Below are 17,479 nucleotides of genomic sequence, written 5' to 3' on the forward strand. Positions count from 1 at the left end.
GGCGCTTTAACATAATTTTAAATTTAACTAGCAAAATATTTGTTTAGATTCAATAGACTTTTAAATTAAGAAAATTCGTTTGATAAAGATACTTCTTTTCAGCTTATTAAATATTCCTTTTTGGATGAAATCAATGACAAAAATTTATTAGGAAATAGAAAAATAATATTTATTCTTTTGAAATTTAAAAAAATTGAAAAAAGATATTGTCATGTAAATTTTATGTATTTTATATTAAAATTAGATAATTTAGTAAGTTAAAGTTGTCTATTTCCTTTCAATTAATTGTATTCCTCCCAAAAACACTTAATAAAGTTAATATAAAGAAGCCCCATAATACTAAAATTGAAGGAGGACCTTACATAATCTTATTTTTTAATCTATTTATGTGTAACATACCTTATTAATATTAAGATTGCTTATAAATTTTTAGATTAGAAACTTTTTTTATCTTCAATCCCTAAAAAAGATAAATAGAATAATTTATTTAATTTTATAATTCAAGTAAAATTGCTAGATTTTATTCATTGATTTTACTATAAATAACTTATTAAACCATTATTGTGTTAATAAAAATTGATACTTTTATAAATTTAAATTAAAACATGTAATCTAAAAAAGTGTTCATCGAAATCAAAATTCCAAATTTTATTCATTTAATTTAATAAATAAAAGATAAATTAATTTGCTTAATTAACATTATTCTTTATTTTTTATGTTTAAAAGTCATGCCAAAAATATTTAGCTTGATAAATTAAGAGGAGAAAATATGAGTTTTATGTTTATCAAATTTAAATTTTCTTTATAGTAAGAAAACATAATCGTTTTTTATACCTAATAAATACTTACTTAAAGACTTTTAAATATAAAATAGAAAAACCTCAAAGTTTTTTGAATTAAAAGAAGCAAATTAAATTTTCTATTTTGTAAATACATCAAAATTAATATTATTAATGAGAATATTTTTTAACTATACATTTATTACTATTCAACTTTCATATGTAAATATACTAATTTTAGTTATTTTTCAGAATAGTTAATTTACTTTAGATTTGATTATAATATATTATATTTAAATACTATTCTTTTTACCAATCATATTTAGACACTATGTAATCAGAATATTTAGATAATTTTAAAACTAAATTTCCTAAATTATCAAACTTTCTATTCTTATAGGTAAAACCAAATAAATCAAAAAAATAAATTGATGTATATTTTTCATTATTTTGAATTGGAAAACTTATCTATATTCGAATTTTATGTAGCTTTCACAACTCGAAATTAGATTAAATTAAATTACAAAATAAGTATAAATGTTAAGAAATATTCCTAAAATATATAATAACATCATCATCATTTATCTCTAGCTTTTAAGAATTCTTTTAATAAGTGTATATGAATTAATCATTTTAAGTCGTTCATAACTAAGTTATTAACTTATTTTTGTTCTTTTAATTAAATTTGAAAGATTACAGGAAGTTTAACTAATTTTTGTTACCTTATTTTTAAGCATAAATTACAAACAATCAGAATATAAAAATAAAAAGTATTTATTTACAACTATTTTTTCTTTCTTTCTTCCTTAAATTTAAATAATATCAAATTATCTCAAAAGTAAACATTCATTCAAAACAAAAAATAAAACTATTAGAAAGAAGTAGTTGTCAAGAAACAATTATCTTCGCTTGTATAATTTTGAAAAAAAATAATTTTTATGATTACTTAACAAATTTAAAGTTCATTTATTTTGACATTTTTTAATTTTTTTTATCTAATTTTTTTTACTTAACTATTTTTATTTTGTAAAAATTTGATTCATTCCTAGTACTATTATCTTATTCTGCATATATTGTTTATCCTCTGTCAATAATATTATATTTATGATTATTATTTAATACAAACAAATAAATAATTTACCACATATTTTTTTTAAAATTTGTAAAATATATTTGAAGAAGTAAACAAAAAGTGCCCATAATATTGATTGGTTACAATAACAAACAAATAATCCTAGCTAAACAATATTAATACAAAAAATTTTTATATGTATTATTTATTAATTTTGATATTAGTTTACCTTTTAATACTTTAGATCCAATAACAAATAAAAGCTGGCTGACTTATCCAATTATTACAAATATTTTAAAGAAATTTTTCTTTCATTTTTTATTAGTTAAAAATTAATATTTATAACTTTATATCTTAAATTAATTTCAATTCATTCATGCTTACAAATTAATCAAAATTCTTAGTTTACTTTTCTAAAAATTTACATTTTAATACAAGCGAAATTTATCTTTTAAATTAGAAATAATACTTTAAATGCTTCAATATCTAACTAATTTGTTTCTAAAATAGTTTTTTATTTTAATAGAAACTATTTGAAAAATATATATCAGCAGATCTAATTATCTATCTATCTATCTATCTATCTATCTATCTATCTATCTATCTATCTATCTATCTATCTATATATTAAATTTAATTGTTCCCAAATAAAAAATTTATGTATTATTTTTAGAAATAGATAAGTGATTTTATGTTATTAAACTATTTAAAATGAAATCTTATTACAAATTTAAAAAAAAATAAATACCAACTTACAATTTAATCATGTCTATAAATTTAGTAAGTAAATAAAACTAAATATTACGCTTTGTATAGTCAATAGATGTGATTATGTTTAAATAAATTTAGAACTTTTTATTGGATTTAAAATAAATTATTAAATAAATAATATTTCAAATTCTGAATGTAAGCTTATACAAAAACAAATCACTTAACAGTGTATATTTTGTTAGATTAGATCATTTTTTAATAAATATAAGAATAAAAAGTTGATCATAAAGATTTTATCTAAATCTAAAATTGATAATTTTTTTGAGATAAAATCTGTCTATTAGTCATAATAAAAGAAAATTGCAGCTCAGTATATTTTATCAAAATTAATTTTGAGAATTGAAAATGGTTTTGGTTATAACTTATTTGTTTAATGGTAAACAAATTAACAGATTTAATAAAATAACAACATATTTTCCATAAAATAACTGCAACTTTGATGCAATTTATGATAATATTTGTAGTTTTATTTAATTCTACCTATAGAACAAATAAAAATAAATTAGATTCATGCATTATTTTTAATTAAACTAGACAAATAATATTCAATTTGCTTGAACAGTGTAGTGTATTCAGAATATATAATGCTTATTTTTTTAAATAGTTTATTCATACGTTATTGGTGAGATTACTTGAACAAATAATAAATAAATAAATATTTGTGTGTCTTTAAAATGTAACTTATGGCAACTATTATTCTTTAGAAATTTATATCAATAATTAGTATTTGAAGGGGAAACTGTTTGACTAATATTTCATATTCATTTTAGGTACATTGAAGCTAGAACAGAACCACATAAGGAGATTATGAAAAGTATTAATTTTGCTAAGAGGTTATTTGATACTGGAATACCCATCATTTTAAAAGGTTTATATTTTTCATAGAATTCAATTTATTCTATTCCTCCTTCTAGTGAGTTTAGAATTGGTCTTAAATGATGAACGACATTTGCCATAATACTAAAATCTACATCTTTGTGAGTTTCTTTAAAATATTTGACAAGTTCTCGGTACATAAAATTTTCACATTAAGCATTTTGATCAAAGTATAAAAAGTAATTAGAACAGATATCTTCAATAATACTCAAGTTTTTCATAAGAAAGAGCTTGTGTATTTTAAAGTGTTTATTTATTTCAGCACCAAGGCGTATATCCCACATTAATAGAATTAACCAAAAAGAGCAGTAAATAGAGTATAGCTTAAAGTAAAGGTTTACATTCATCCCAGGATTTGGTATAATGTTAAAATTTATCTATTTAATTATAAATCATGTTTTCAACAACATTTTAAAAAACATTTTCTAAAATAAACTTAAAAATAATAGTCAAAATTTAAAATAAATATTTGAGTAGAAGCTTAAAAGTAGTTATAAGTTATTAATTAATGAATTAGATTACCAAAAAAATGATTGCCATGAAAATAAAATTAAAGAGAAAGAAAAATGAAATGATATATTCAATTCTTTTGTAAAATTTTTAGCCAAAATCCAGAGTAAGGTTTCTGAGATGAAACCAACTTCTAATTGAGAGATCTGATGTGAGATTAAGAGTAGGATAAAGCTTCTTCTCTTCATATTCTTCTACTTTTTTTGCTGAAATCATATGTGAAAGCTGATTCATGACATAAATTATTCTATTTTAAAAATAAAATAGAAAAATAATTTAGAAGAAAATTCAATCATTGTAATGGGAAAGAATAAATAAATCATTGAAAGTTTTATATAAAAATAAAAAGTTATTTTCAAATATATTTTGGATCTTACCTAGATTTTATATTTCAAGGAAATAATATAAAATAATGAAGGGGTAGGTCGGTTCTTGATTATTTTAGAGTATAAAAGAAAAGAAAATATAATAAATACCTTTTGAGATGGCGTTAAGAAATAGCTGTAAACATGATAAAAGTCTAAGTTAAATAATAATCAGATAGTGCATTTGAGAAAAGGATAAAATATTCAAAAACACAATTCGATATGCATTGATCAGTAAACTGTGGAGTAAGAAGTTTCAAGCTCAGGAAAATAACTTGCTTAACTAAGGATACAAAGATACTGAAATATTCATATTTTTTAAAACTATTATTTTCATTAAAGTGTTTTATAAGTACTTTTATTAGTTTTGGTCCATATGGGTTATTTTAAAAGTCAAGATCACCGATCCCGTATGATTATGAATTAGGGTTTAAAAGTTCTTTTAATTTATCATCAGAGGGTTAGACGATAAAGCACAAATAAAAAGACGACTTTTCAATTTCAAGTCTACTCATAGCTAAATTTAATTCTTTATCTATTACCTTATCCTTTTCTTCTGTCCACTCTCCAAGTAAGAACTCAGTCATAATTTGATCTCTCGTTAAAATTTTTGTTTTGTAAATTTGAAATTTTTGAGGAAGCATAAATCCTTTTTCATAAAATGTTCAATAAAATTTGTTTATTTCTAAATGAATTCAGATATTTATTTCTAAATAAATGAACTCAATATTCTTTCTTCTATTTAGAATTGTTCAAAATAAATATTCAAAAATTATTAATAAAAAATATTTAAAAAATGTTTTAATAATAATCTTAAAAGCAAATATAAGAATTTGATATTTATTTACCATATTTGACTGTAATAATTATGGCCCTTTGTATTAAAACTATAAATAGAAGAACTATTTCTACAATGTAAACTTTACTTAAGGTTTTTATGTAGTAAATCATGAGTACAAATGTTGAAAAAAATAAATTAGAGAAAACCAATTCCCATTTTTAGATTTATTTTATACCATAAAATCCTAGATTTCGAAGAGTTCTTATATTCTTTCGTTTAAGAATAATCGCTAATATAAGTAATCCTATGATGCTGCCAAACATATAATAAATAATATGATAAAACAAGAATTCAAGAAATTAATTCCATCTAAAAATCAAATCTCTAGGTGGATCTTTAATCTCTTTATCTGTCACAAAAGGAGTGCTTTCCTTTTTTTTTTCTTAATCATTTTATGAGTTTTTTTTTCTTTTCCCAGGACTCATTTCATATTCTGGAGGTTGTTCAGGTATTACACCATCTTTACTTTATAGTATTTAACCAAGATCAACTTATCCCAACTCTGATGATTTTTGCTAGCTATTTTTCATTGAGTCTTTATCTTCTTTAAAATATTCATCAGATTCATTCGATATTGTTGTGTTAAAATATTTCATTGACTATGAACGCGGTTTTCTTCTAACAGCTGCTTCTGCCTCTCTTTCTTCATCCAGTAATCTTTAAAATTGTTGATTATTTTATTATTGAGATACATTATCGTTTGGAATAATAATCGTTTAAGTAAAATTAAGAGCATTTGCATGAGCTCCTTTTGTGCTGGAATCTGTAATATAATTTGGGAGACTTGGATATAAAGGGTCTTTTTATAAATCAATCATTTATGATTCCTTTCTAAATTTATTATTATTTGCAATCAGTATAGTAGAAGCTCTTTGCTTTTTTCCAATTCCTTTCTATTGTTGTCGATCTAAGTCTAATCCTCTTTTATAAGAATTGTTAGTATCTTAAATATGAGAAATATCATTAATAGTATTTTGCATCTGAATTTCCATTATATATTCTCAAAAATTAGTATTCAATTTCAACTTTTTTTGATAGATTCTAAAACTTTAAAGAGTTGCTCAAAGGATTTCTAATTAGAAACTAAATTATTAAATATTTTGTTAATTATGAAAATAAATAATTTTTTAATTACATTCTAAGTTTACTATTGAGGTAGATATTATAATTTTTAAAAATGAAAATATCTCTCTCTTAATAAATTAGCAAACTTTAAATAAAATCAACAAATATTTATTTTAGTAATTCATAATTCCTATTTTATTCTTTAATCATTTCAATTTTAATAAAATTATAATTTTTTAAAATTCTATTTAAAAATTACATCTTAAATGAAATAAAACATTATTTTCATTCTAATATAAAATTTAAGAAATTTATAAATTAATTGAATTAAAATATTATAAAATATTATTTTAATTATTATTTAAAAAGTTTTTTAAATTTATTTTTTAGTCTTAATTGCAGAATTTATATTTTGATGGTAAATAATATTGATTTTTAATGTTTTAGAATGATAAATTAATATTGCAAACATACTTATAGTAAATAAAACAGTTGCTGTATTTATTATAATTTGTTAATACTAACTTAATATAAATTAGTATATTAAATTATTGAAGATTCTTAACAATAAATTTAAGTGTAAAGCTTCATTTAAAATCTAAAACAATTTATTTAGTTTGTGTAAGATAATTTGATATCAATAAAAAATATGTCGAGATACGGTGTTGAAACAGTAATCGATTTTTCATCTAGCTTATATAGACCTTATAAGACTACTGAGGCTGTTTCATAGCGAGAATAGTTGAAGAATATGGTATTAAAAAAATATATGGATTTATATGGCAAAAAGTCTTCCAAACTAGCTGATGAAATTCAAAAAGAAGTAAACTATTACTTCTACAATTAGCATGTCAATGAGGCAGGAATTAGAATTCTTAAATAGAGAATAGAGAATTTAGCTAGTAACCCAGCTTTTGGAGCAACATAAATAAAAAAATAAGCAAATACAGCACTTCCTCCAGTTAGATAATCAACTGCAGAAGCCAATAAATAAACTGCACCAAATAAATAAGATTAGAGTTAAAATGATGACAATTTATCAAGAAGATCAAACGCAAGATCTAGCCATAGCTAGCAACTTGCTAATGCTGGTTTAAAAATATTAGGTTAGAGATCATAAGGAAATTAAAATTATGAATTTGATTAAGTTAGTATGTCGAGCTCGAGTAGCAGAAAGCCTAAGAGTGTTTATTATTTAGAAGGAAGGGAAGAAGATGAATGGGCTTAACTAGTTAAATTTGATGCTTCTATGTTTTAAAAGGAATAGGAAATGCTTAGGTAGAGACAATAATTAATAAAATAAAGGCTGAAAGAAGAACTTGATAAATAATTATAAGAAAAATAAAATAAAGTTGAAAAGGAAAAATAAGATCATTATGAATACATAAGATTTTAAGATGAATTAATAAAATTACAAGATGAAGCTGAAAAGAAGAAAGAAATTGAAAAATAAAACAGATTGCAAAATGAAAAAGCAATGAGAGAAAAATAAGTAAATATTTTATTTCAAAACCTAATAAATAATATCTAGAATTTAAATACTTTAAAATATACATTTTAATTGCTAATTTAAATAAAAATAAGAAATATGAGATTAAAATAAAGAGAAGATAAGAGAGAATTAGAGAGAAGGAGTTGGATGATGCAATGATAAACAGGATCATTAAAGAGTAGTAAGATGAGGAAATCAACCGTCAAAAGAGAAAGGAAAAGGAAAGAGAAAGATAAAACCAAATGCTTATTGAAAACCAAATCAACAAGTAAAAGCAAGAAGAAGAACTTGTTAAAGAGAAGAAGGAAGATATATTCTTGTAAAATTAATATGCTAAACTTCTGGATGATCAAGGTAAGTAGATTAAATGCATATGCAGCCATTTTCATGCATACTAATTATTTAATTATAACAGAGGAATTCCGAGAAAGAGAGAAGAAAGAAAGATTTGATAAAATTTAAAAATTAACTAAGAAATTCGAAAACACCATTTAAAAGGATATAAAAGAGTAAATTAGATAAGAAGATGAAAAGATGCTCTAACATATCTTAGACACCAACAAAAAAATCGAATAGGAAGATAATGAAAGAAAGCAAAAGGTTAAAGATTAAAAAGTGTTTATCAAATAGTTCCTTGATTAGCAAATACAAGAAAAGCATAATAGGTAAATAGAAGAGGAGAAGCTCAATAAATAGCAAGCAGAAATTTGGTAGAAAGACAGAGAGCACTTTTTAGACCACGAAGATAAAAAGAAAAAATATATTTAAGATGTTAACAAACAACACCAAAAGATACTCGTAGATCAAATCAAACAAAAGGATGATTTAACATTTAAAGGAAAGATGTCAATCGAAGAACTCAAACAAAATAAAGATAGAATTTAAAGAATTTTGGATTAATCTCCAGACTAAGCTTCATATAAACATGCTAAAGAAAATTCTTTAAAGCGTTCTATGTGAGTTATTGTTTATTTATACTTTATATATCAAATACCATTATCTATCTACAAATAAATTAATGAATAATCTTTTCTTTTTAATATTTTTAATAATTATCTATGTTTATTTCTTATTATTAATCTAATTAAGTTGAGAGACAAACAAACAAATAAATACTCAAAATTATACTTTGAAATATTTTTATCTTAAAAATACTTCAAATAAATAATTAATTACCTTTTACTTTAGATAAGTTTACTAAATTTTTTCTTTATAAAATTATAATTATAAGTTATTTTTAATTTTATATGTTAATAATATTTCAATAATTTGTTTAAGGTTATGCATCTAATTTTGAATTATTATTGATATACATACCATTTATTAATTCTAATATTTTTTTATTGTTTCAGTTTCTTTAAACATAATAACATATCAGGTACTTTACAATATTATATATTTATTTACTTACAAAATCTTCAAAATTAAAAATATTTATTTATTTATATTGTTCTAATAAAATTTAATATTATTTATTTCTTAAATTTATATGAATTAAAATGTATTTAAATGAAATAGTATTAAATTCATTAATATTTGAATAAATATTAAAAAATAGAATTTTATATTTTATTTACATTTTTTTTATAAAATTATACATACAACCTAAAAGAAAATTGCTTATTTGATCTAAACAAAAAATATTATTGGCATCTAGAAATTTCTAATTCAAATAGAATTACATCTATAAAAAATTATGTCTAATCTAATATAATTGCCTTCTAAAGTAAATGTTGTATTGAGATTATTAGTTATTTAACAGGCTAATTAATTATTTTATATAATGAATTACGAAATAAATAAAATATTTTGATTTTAGTCATTTAATTAAAATCATAAAATATTATTATATATATAAAGTAGTCCCTTTTTAATACGTTGCTTAATATTTTAGTAAACAGAAGCTACTTTTTGCTTGTGGGTTAGAGTATAATATATTAATCCACTTAATGCTAAACCATAAATTGCCATTTTCAGCTTTCCTTAGTAAAACTTTATATTATAATTAAGATATTCAATTATGGCTTATTTAGACCTAGCTATAAATTAAGGATTTTCCATTCTAAATGATTATGATTTTGAATCAAAAACTAAGTCTCCAAGAAGACAAAATATTCCTCTTGCTTTTATACCAAGTTCACTATCTTGAACTCCTATTTAAATTCCATTATAAAAAGGAAAGGGAGATAAAAGCAATGAACAAGCAAATAATATTCCGAGCTCTTTTTCTAATTTCATAATATCTTTTAAATTATAAATATGGTCTAAGCAATCTTCTGTTATGACAGTTTAACTTGAAAAGTTATTAACTAAAACTTTCATATCTTTTTATGTATCGTATAACTAGAACGAATTAACCCACTATTCCTTTACATCATGAATCGGATTTTATCTACTTTGGAGCATGTTATTAATAAAGAGTTTTTCTTTAAAATTCTTTTTGTATATCAGATACTCTGATTAATCAGCATTTAACAAAAATTCTTGGCTATTTTCTGGCTATCCAAGTCTACCCATAACTAAAATACTATTAATTCTAACAGTAGTTTAGCCATTCTCCTTTATAAAAGTTATAGGGATATGCTCCTTTTCTGATTGGGTGTCTAACTAATAATATTTCTATATAGAATCATCTATAGTTTTCATAGATTTTTACAATCCTGCATCTAAGACCTACAACTTTTCTTTAATTTTGCTATAAATTTGATAGCTATCTAGTGAATTTTACTCTTCTGTATAAGAAAGAAAGTCTTTAATTTAAGAAGTGAGATTATTTAAGTACTCATTCAGCTTCTTGTTTGATTATTATATTATTGATGGCGAATACACCAACTATTTTTAAAGGTGAGATCTTTTAAAGCTAGTATCATATATCTTATAGCTATACCAGATTATACTAACACTGCATCCTAAAGCAAAATATTTATTGAGTTTTAATCCGAATTATTTTGAAGTTATTTATTCTTCTTTTTTATCCTATTTTTCAGCCTCTAACTACTAGATAGATTGATTGGACTCTTAGATTTCTTAATTTTGATCTATCATAAATATATATTACTCTTAATATTCTTCAATATATCTTTAAAAAATTGTTTACTCAAAATATTATTATTACATTAATAATAAATAATATTGAATGATATATTAGCATAAAAACAATTGTATTTCTTTTTTTTACACTCAAAGTGTAATACCTTAAAAAATTAGCTTTTTAACTAAACAAAGTAAAATAGCATTATAAAAAAAAAAATTATTTTAAAGAATAAATTTCATATTTTATTTTTTAATTATAAAAATATCAAATATATTAATAAATAAATAAATTTCAAAAATAGTTTTAAATGTTTAAAATAAATAAATAAATAAATAAATAAATAAATAAATAGCTTCTTTTTGAACATATTTTTAAGATAATACAATTTATAAAATAAATAAGTAAATGAAATTCATTTTTGATTGCTGTAAAATTTTTCTAAAAAAAATTGAGCATTTGCATTATATTCCCAATCTTGCTCATTATCAAATACTCTCAAGTCAAATTTTTACTTAAATGCTTTCCTGTAAGAAAGAAGAAAGTCTATTTGATTTTAGCTTATCTCAAAGATTTACAAAATCATAAAATGCTGCATTTTAGTGTTAAATATATTTTTTAAAAGGGGATCATCGTTTTAGAAAATTAAAAACTTTGTTTTTGCATAGACATCTATACCATCAAATGTTTTAATTATAAAATCTTGTGGTTTTTATTAATCCCAAAAATTATTCTTCAACTATAAAAATATACCAGTAATCCCAAATATTGTAGAGTGATATAAAACCTCTAAAATTCCTTTTCTCATCATGAACTGCTAAGCTTATTAAGGGTCAAGACCAATAAGTGCAAGCAACAGTTCACTAGTTGAGCAATGAGTCATCTAATAATCAGCATTTTCATAATCAACTTTAAAAATATTGTATTTAAAAAAGCTCATCTACCCTTCTTTGTACATTGTTTTAATTTATGTGTGCATTTTCTATACAAATTACTAGAAGCTTTCTTCGATAAGATTTCTAACCATATCAATTTACTTATATTGTTATAGCATTTTTTATATGTTTTATAGTTCTTAAATTCTCTTTTTATGGTAAATAAGATGATTAGAGATAGTTCTTTATTCCTAGTTTGGTTACTGAGATAAAAGATCTATGATATGATCAAAATTTCCTATACCATAGCTTAAAGTTTCAAAAACCATTTCTAATGTTGCTATTTCTTAATCATAATTAATGCAAACTATTTTTTTAAATTTATTATAATTTGAGAGTCTACTAAATTGACCATCTCCCCTTAAAGGAAGGATTACATCTCCTTTTATCAAAATAACACCATCATTTAAATCATTTAAAAGCGAGCTACCAAAGTGATAAATATGCTTCACTTAATAATTTTATTACTTCAGCTCAAGACTATCTTTAACTTTTTTATCTTTTTTTATATGGTTTTACTTTTTTTATATACTTTTAAGAGTTGAAACTTAAATCTTTTGCTCTTATTCAGTTTCTATGAACTCATTTTATTCGATTGTTGCTTCATTAGTTGACATTTTAAGCTATTAAAGATAATGACTTATCTATTAATACTTTTAATTATAAATAATAAAATTGCAATTATATCCAATAATTAGATGATCTCAAATTAATTAAATTCTATCCAAACATTATTATAAACTATAAAAAAATTCCTAATTTTCTTTAAGATCACAAATATTATTAAATGTTTGAAAGGGCACATTTGCGAATCATTATTAAACCATTAGAAATTTAATACATTACTTCTTATAATTAGAAAATTTTTTAAAAGCTAAATAAGTTGTGCATGAATAAAATATAAATAAATTCATTAAAATATTATTTTAATTTATTATGAAAATTATTTTATGCATTAGCATTGCTTATTCTTGGATCTTTAAAATTGACGATAGTCTTTTCATTAAAATTGAAAAGAAAGAATCATTTTTTGAATATTTTGTGTTGTCAAAGTCATAAAATTGCAAACAAATAAATGTAGTCCAAAACTTATATTCAGAGAAGATTTATCAAAAAAATTGTTTATAAATCTTTCTTTAGCAATATTCTATTGTTAAAAATAACCAAATTAAAAATGATTTATATTGAGAGAGAAATTTAGCATTCTAAAATTTTATATTAAAACCTTTAAAATTTCATAATTATTTTAATATTAAATTTGCAAAAATGGGAAATTCCAATCAATATTTTTAATAAAACAAATTGTATAAAAGACAATTTATAAATGAATAAATAAAGAAAGAAAGAAAATATGGTATAATTGCTTATATTAATACCAAATTAGTTAATAAATCTAGATAAAAGATATAAAATTTTATATTTATTTCTCATAATTTATTTGGATAGAATTATTAAATGAATTATTTAGATTATGCAGCATAATCCCAATCTGATTCATTTTCCAATTAGGTAAGATATTCAAAATTAGGTTCTTTTTTACGAATATCAACTAATTATCTAAGCATATTCGGAGTAATGTCATAGTCTACAACAATGAAAAATTCTGTTAATAATATTCCTCCTTTACGGGCTATCGTATTATCCATATTATAAAAGATATGAAAGTTGGTATTCACCTATAAATCAATTCCATCAAAAGTTTTTATCATGCAGTATGATGAAAATTTTGTGATATTTTCATTATATAAGCTGAGGCAGTGCAATTCTATTCCAAATTCCTCCAGTGAAAAAACAAATTCAAACATACCCTTACGCATTATAAATTATTAGGCTTACTCTTAGCTTACCCCTAAAATTGCTAGCAATAATTAGCTCATAGACATCTATTCAATCTCATAAGTTCCTTCTTAGTAATTAATTTTAATAAATTTTGTCTTGTAGAATTTAATAGTGTAGTCTTTTATCATTTAAAGCAACTAAGCTTAGCATTTTTATTTAAAATTCTGATAAACTATCTCACTAGCCTATACAAATTCCTAAAAATTAGGCATTTTCGATATAGATTACACGAATTATTTTAATCTATCTACTCTTTCTTGATGTCTAACAAGCTACTAAGCAATTTAGTACATTGTTTAATTGGGCTGACTGCTGCAGAATTATATCAATTCTCCAAAATGGTCAACGCCTTTTTAAAAAGTCGTCATGTGTATATTTAGTTAGTCAATATTTTTATCTATTACTAACTTAGCCATCTTCTTATATTTGTTAAAAGTTCCTATCCTTTAGAAGTCTTCGTGATTGAAGTTCATAAGGATATCACCATTTAACAAAAACTCTCTATTACAAAAAAGATACTTTTAAAGAGGTATATTAACAATTTAGAGTTTATGCATTTAATTAGGCTAATCTTCTACTACATTTACACTATTATTATTCACTAGTACTAATGTGCTATTTTCACATTTATTTTATGAAGGGCTTTCTTTCTCTCTTTCTTCTAAAGATGAGCTTTGCTATGTATTTTCATCTTCATATATTGATTGAGGGTGGCTTTAACATGAGGAATATGAATTTTATGAAGATGCTGATGGAGAGCTAAAATTTATAACTAATTCATGATTTTGTAAATTTATTCCATATTCATCTACTGGCAGTTGTTAATTATAACTCATGTTGCTATATTGATGAAAATCTTCATGAAAAATAACTTCTTCTTCCATTTATATTCTATTTTTTATTTTTGAGAAAACCCTTTTGTATACTTGTAATACTTATTTTATTTACTAATTAATGTATTTATTGATAAAAGCTTATGAATAATTAATTATATAAATCCAAATATATGGCTAGTACTAATAGGATTTAATTATCAGGAAACTTATAATATCACCAATACCAAAATAATTATGGTAAAAAAAATGATACAAACTCAATTAAATTATACAATTAAACATATTTAATATAGAATTAATCTAATTTAAATTATTTAGTATATTAATAAAGAAAATTGAATTCTTTATTTTCTTTCTATCAATCGAAATATTTTTAAAACAGATTATTTACTTTTGGTAATTTTAGCCATTAGTTTCTATTAAATGAATTAAATTAAATTTATTTTCAATTAAAATTTCAGTTTAAAATGATTTAATTTAAAATTAAAAAAAGATTTTAAATATTTTTAAGTTATTTAAAGATTCATGTTTAAAAATAGCATTTTTAAAATTTAAATTGATAACAGTTTACATTTTATTTTGAAAGATTTTATAATTGATAATTATACAGAATTCTATCTAAGAATGGAAGCAATCATATAGAAAAGAGCACAATATAAATGGGATATTCATAAAATATAAGAACTTATTTAAATAGACATCTAGAATTTTTTAGATTATATTTATATTATTTTGTATTTTTACTCATTTTTTGATAATTTTGATAAAATTTTGATAAAATTTTTTGAACAAAATACTAATTAGCTTAATTAAATAGTAAGTTGTAATCTAACATTCTAGAAGAAAAAAAGAAAAAGTAAAAGCCTCTATGATAAGATATGATTAGGTATTATAAACAAACAAATTAAAAATTACACAATAAAATAGATAACAAAATTTTTATTTTATTGTTTCAATTTAAAATAATTTTTTTCTTATAATTAAATATTTTTTATTAAAAAATTATTTAATGGTTGCATTCATACTTTTTATCAAATATAATTATTTTATTTAACTGAATCTATTAAAATTACATTAAAGAGCAATAATGAAAGAAAATTACTGATACATTTTAAATATAAAATTCTATAAATATATTTTTGTTTTTTTGGATAACTTTAATAGGTTAATTTTTATTTACAACAATTTATTAGTAAAATTGTATTTTCATTTAACTCATAAGAAAAATCCTGATGTTTCTGAAAATGCAGTACTCAGCTAAGTTGGTACATCGTTAAAATATGCTATCTAACTTTATGTTTGTACCTTCTTTCTAGTAGAATCATAATATCTAGAAATAAATTTTTCAACTTCCTCAGAGTAATCCCAGTCTTATTCATTTTCAAAGAGTTCAAAATTAAAAGCAGAGTTTTTTCTTATCTCCATCACTTGCTAAACCATAGTGTCGCTAACTTCAAAATCAGCTATCATGCAAAACTCAGTTCTGTCTAAAAGAGTGCTCGAGCCAGTAAGTAATTCATCATTAAAAAATATACGATAGTTAATTTTTGCTTAAATAACTATTCCATCAAAAGTTCGAAGGGCTGTTTCAAAGCTAGTCTGCTATATTCTTTCACAAGCAATTTTTAAAAAAAATTTCACATGTTGACACATTTTTTAAACATTCGCTGAGTCAAATATACCCTTTCTCATAATAAACTATTATGCTTATTCTAAGTTAAGCCCCATCAAAGCAAGAAATAGCTCACTTATGTAATACTTTTTTATTTCATACATGAAATTTTCAGTGTTTATTTTTACTATTTTGAATGAATAAAATTTTAACTCTCCTTTTTCTTCCATTAACCTCACTTTTTATCTCATTTTTTCTTCAAAAGACTAAGAATTTTTCATAATTGTTTCTTTAAAAACCTCAAAATTTTCATTTGTCTTCATGCAGTCTGCTATCTAGATTTACTTATTGACAAATTATTAGTGTTTTTCTAAAATTAAACCAAATTCATGCATGTACTAGCAAGGATAATCCTTTAACATTTAGACAACATGTCTAAAATCAGAAATCCCGTCCACTGTATTAGTCATTTCTATTTCTAATTGTCTATTGCATTTTGAAAAATTGCAATAACTAATCTTTTTAAAAATGTTTAATTTTGAGAATCTGTCTGACTCTATATTATCAAAAGTGACTATCGCATCACCTTTCATTATAAAAACTAAGTTTTAATTGAGACACTTTTTTACTATTGGTTGAATTTACAATTCTTTTTTTACATATTTCTTTTCTTGTTCATCCTTTAATTCTCTTAACTTTCTTTTTAGATTCATGGTTCTTTTTTAACTTTTTCAATTTAATGTTTTTTTGCTTGATTATTTTTATTGATAGATTTTGATTTCTTTACCACATATCAAATAAAATCATCTATCTAATTTCTTCAATAAAATAGATGATTACACTAATGTTAAATATCGAGAAAAAAAAATAACATATTTTAATAAAAAGGGAAATTCAAATTTCTCAAAGTATAAATTGAGCAATTTTCTAAGACTTAAATTATTAATGAGAAAAATAAAATATCTTCAGCTTTCTTCAAAGCTTATTTAGCATTATTTACTTATTTAATTTAATCAAATATTTAAGTAATGTAACAAAAATATAATTTATTAAATGCATTTTTTATTAAAGGTACAAAAAGAGTTGGAAAATTTTATTAAAATGGGAAAAAAGATTTATTTTGCCTTTTTCTAAAAATTTTGATTGGGTCTAGCCTTAATGTTAGATAAATTATATTAATATATTATTGAATAGCTTATAATTAATTATGTAGTTTAATATATGTTAAAATAGATGGATAATTAAAATAATAAATGAATATTGTGATAAATGCAAAATATTAAATACTATATATAATACAAGGAGAAAAAATAGTATAAGACAAAATAAATCAATAATAAAAAATAAAATTAATTTGTAGCTTCTTTTTAAATAATAAATTACTTAAAAAAAAATATTTTAATTGTAAAAAATTCATTTCAATATAATATAAATAAATATATACAGTTTTTTTTA

At 21.6% G+C, this 17,479-nt stretch overlaps 6 protein-coding genes across 6 annotated transcripts; 1 reads left to right on the forward strand and 5 right to left on the reverse strand. All coding sequences in view use genetic code 6, as the record gives it.

Annotated features, from left to right (window-relative positions):
- Positions 1 to 3,383: 3,383 nt before the first annotated feature.
- On the reverse strand, positions 3,384 to 6,206 carry TTHERM_00299900 (transmembrane protein, putative; the record flags this gene model as incomplete). Its single annotated transcript, XM_001024517.2, has 4 exons — positions 3,384 to 3,875; positions 4,021 to 4,255; positions 4,485 to 5,022; positions 5,222 to 6,206. The coding sequence occupies 4 exons, from the start codon at positions 6,204 to 6,206 to the stop codon at positions 3,384 to 3,386; spliced, it is 2,250 nt and encodes a 749-aa protein (XP_001024517.2).
- A 602-nt stretch (positions 6,207 to 6,808) lies between these two features.
- Positions 6,809 to 8,731, forward strand: TTHERM_00299910 (hypothetical protein; the record flags this gene model as incomplete). Its single annotated transcript, XM_001024518.4, has 3 exons — positions 6,809 to 7,771; positions 7,864 to 8,125; positions 8,187 to 8,731. Exons 1-3 carry the CDS (start codon positions 6,929 to 6,931, stop codon positions 8,729 to 8,731), a joined length of 1,650 nt encoding a protein of 549 aa, XP_001024518.3. The 5' UTR covers positions 6,809 to 6,928.
- An 873-nt stretch (positions 8,732 to 9,604) lies between these two features.
- On the reverse strand, positions 9,605 to 10,816 carry TTHERM_00299920 (hypothetical protein; the record flags this gene model as incomplete). The annotated part of the gene is made up of 1 exon (XM_001024519.2): positions 9,605 to 10,816. One exon carries the CDS (start codon positions 10,814 to 10,816, stop codon positions 9,605 to 9,607), a length of 1,212 nt encoding a protein of 403 aa, XP_001024519.2.
- Positions 10,817 to 11,217: 401 nt separating this feature from the next.
- Positions 11,218 to 12,354, reverse strand: TTHERM_000299929 (hypothetical protein; the record flags this gene model as incomplete). The annotated part of the gene is made up of 1 exon (XM_012800145.1): positions 11,218 to 12,354. The coding sequence occupies one exon, from the start codon at positions 12,352 to 12,354 to the stop codon at positions 11,218 to 11,220; it is 1,137 nt and encodes a 378-aa protein (XP_012655599.1).
- An 810-nt stretch (positions 12,355 to 13,164) lies between these two features.
- TTHERM_00299930 (hypothetical protein) lies at positions 13,165 to 14,460 on the reverse strand (the record flags this gene model as incomplete). The annotated part of the gene is made up of 1 exon (XM_001024520.1): positions 13,165 to 14,460. The coding sequence occupies one exon, from the start codon at positions 14,458 to 14,460 to the stop codon at positions 13,165 to 13,167; it is 1,296 nt and encodes a 431-aa protein (XP_001024520.1).
- Positions 14,461 to 15,627: 1,167 nt separating this feature from the next.
- On the reverse strand, positions 15,628 to 16,737 carry TTHERM_00299940 (hypothetical protein; the record flags this gene model as incomplete). Its single annotated transcript, XM_001024521.1, has 1 exon — positions 15,628 to 16,737. One exon carries the CDS (start codon positions 16,735 to 16,737, stop codon positions 15,628 to 15,630), a length of 1,110 nt encoding a protein of 369 aa, XP_001024521.1.
- Positions 16,738 to 17,479: the final 742 nt, after the last annotated feature.

This window comes from Tetrahymena thermophila (genome assembly GCF_000189635.1).
Source record: "Tetrahymena thermophila SB210 genomic scaffold scf_8254379, whole genome shotgun sequence".
Taxonomy (NCBI): Eukaryota; Ciliophora; class Oligohymenophorea; order Hymenostomatida; family Tetrahymenidae; genus Tetrahymena; species Tetrahymena thermophila.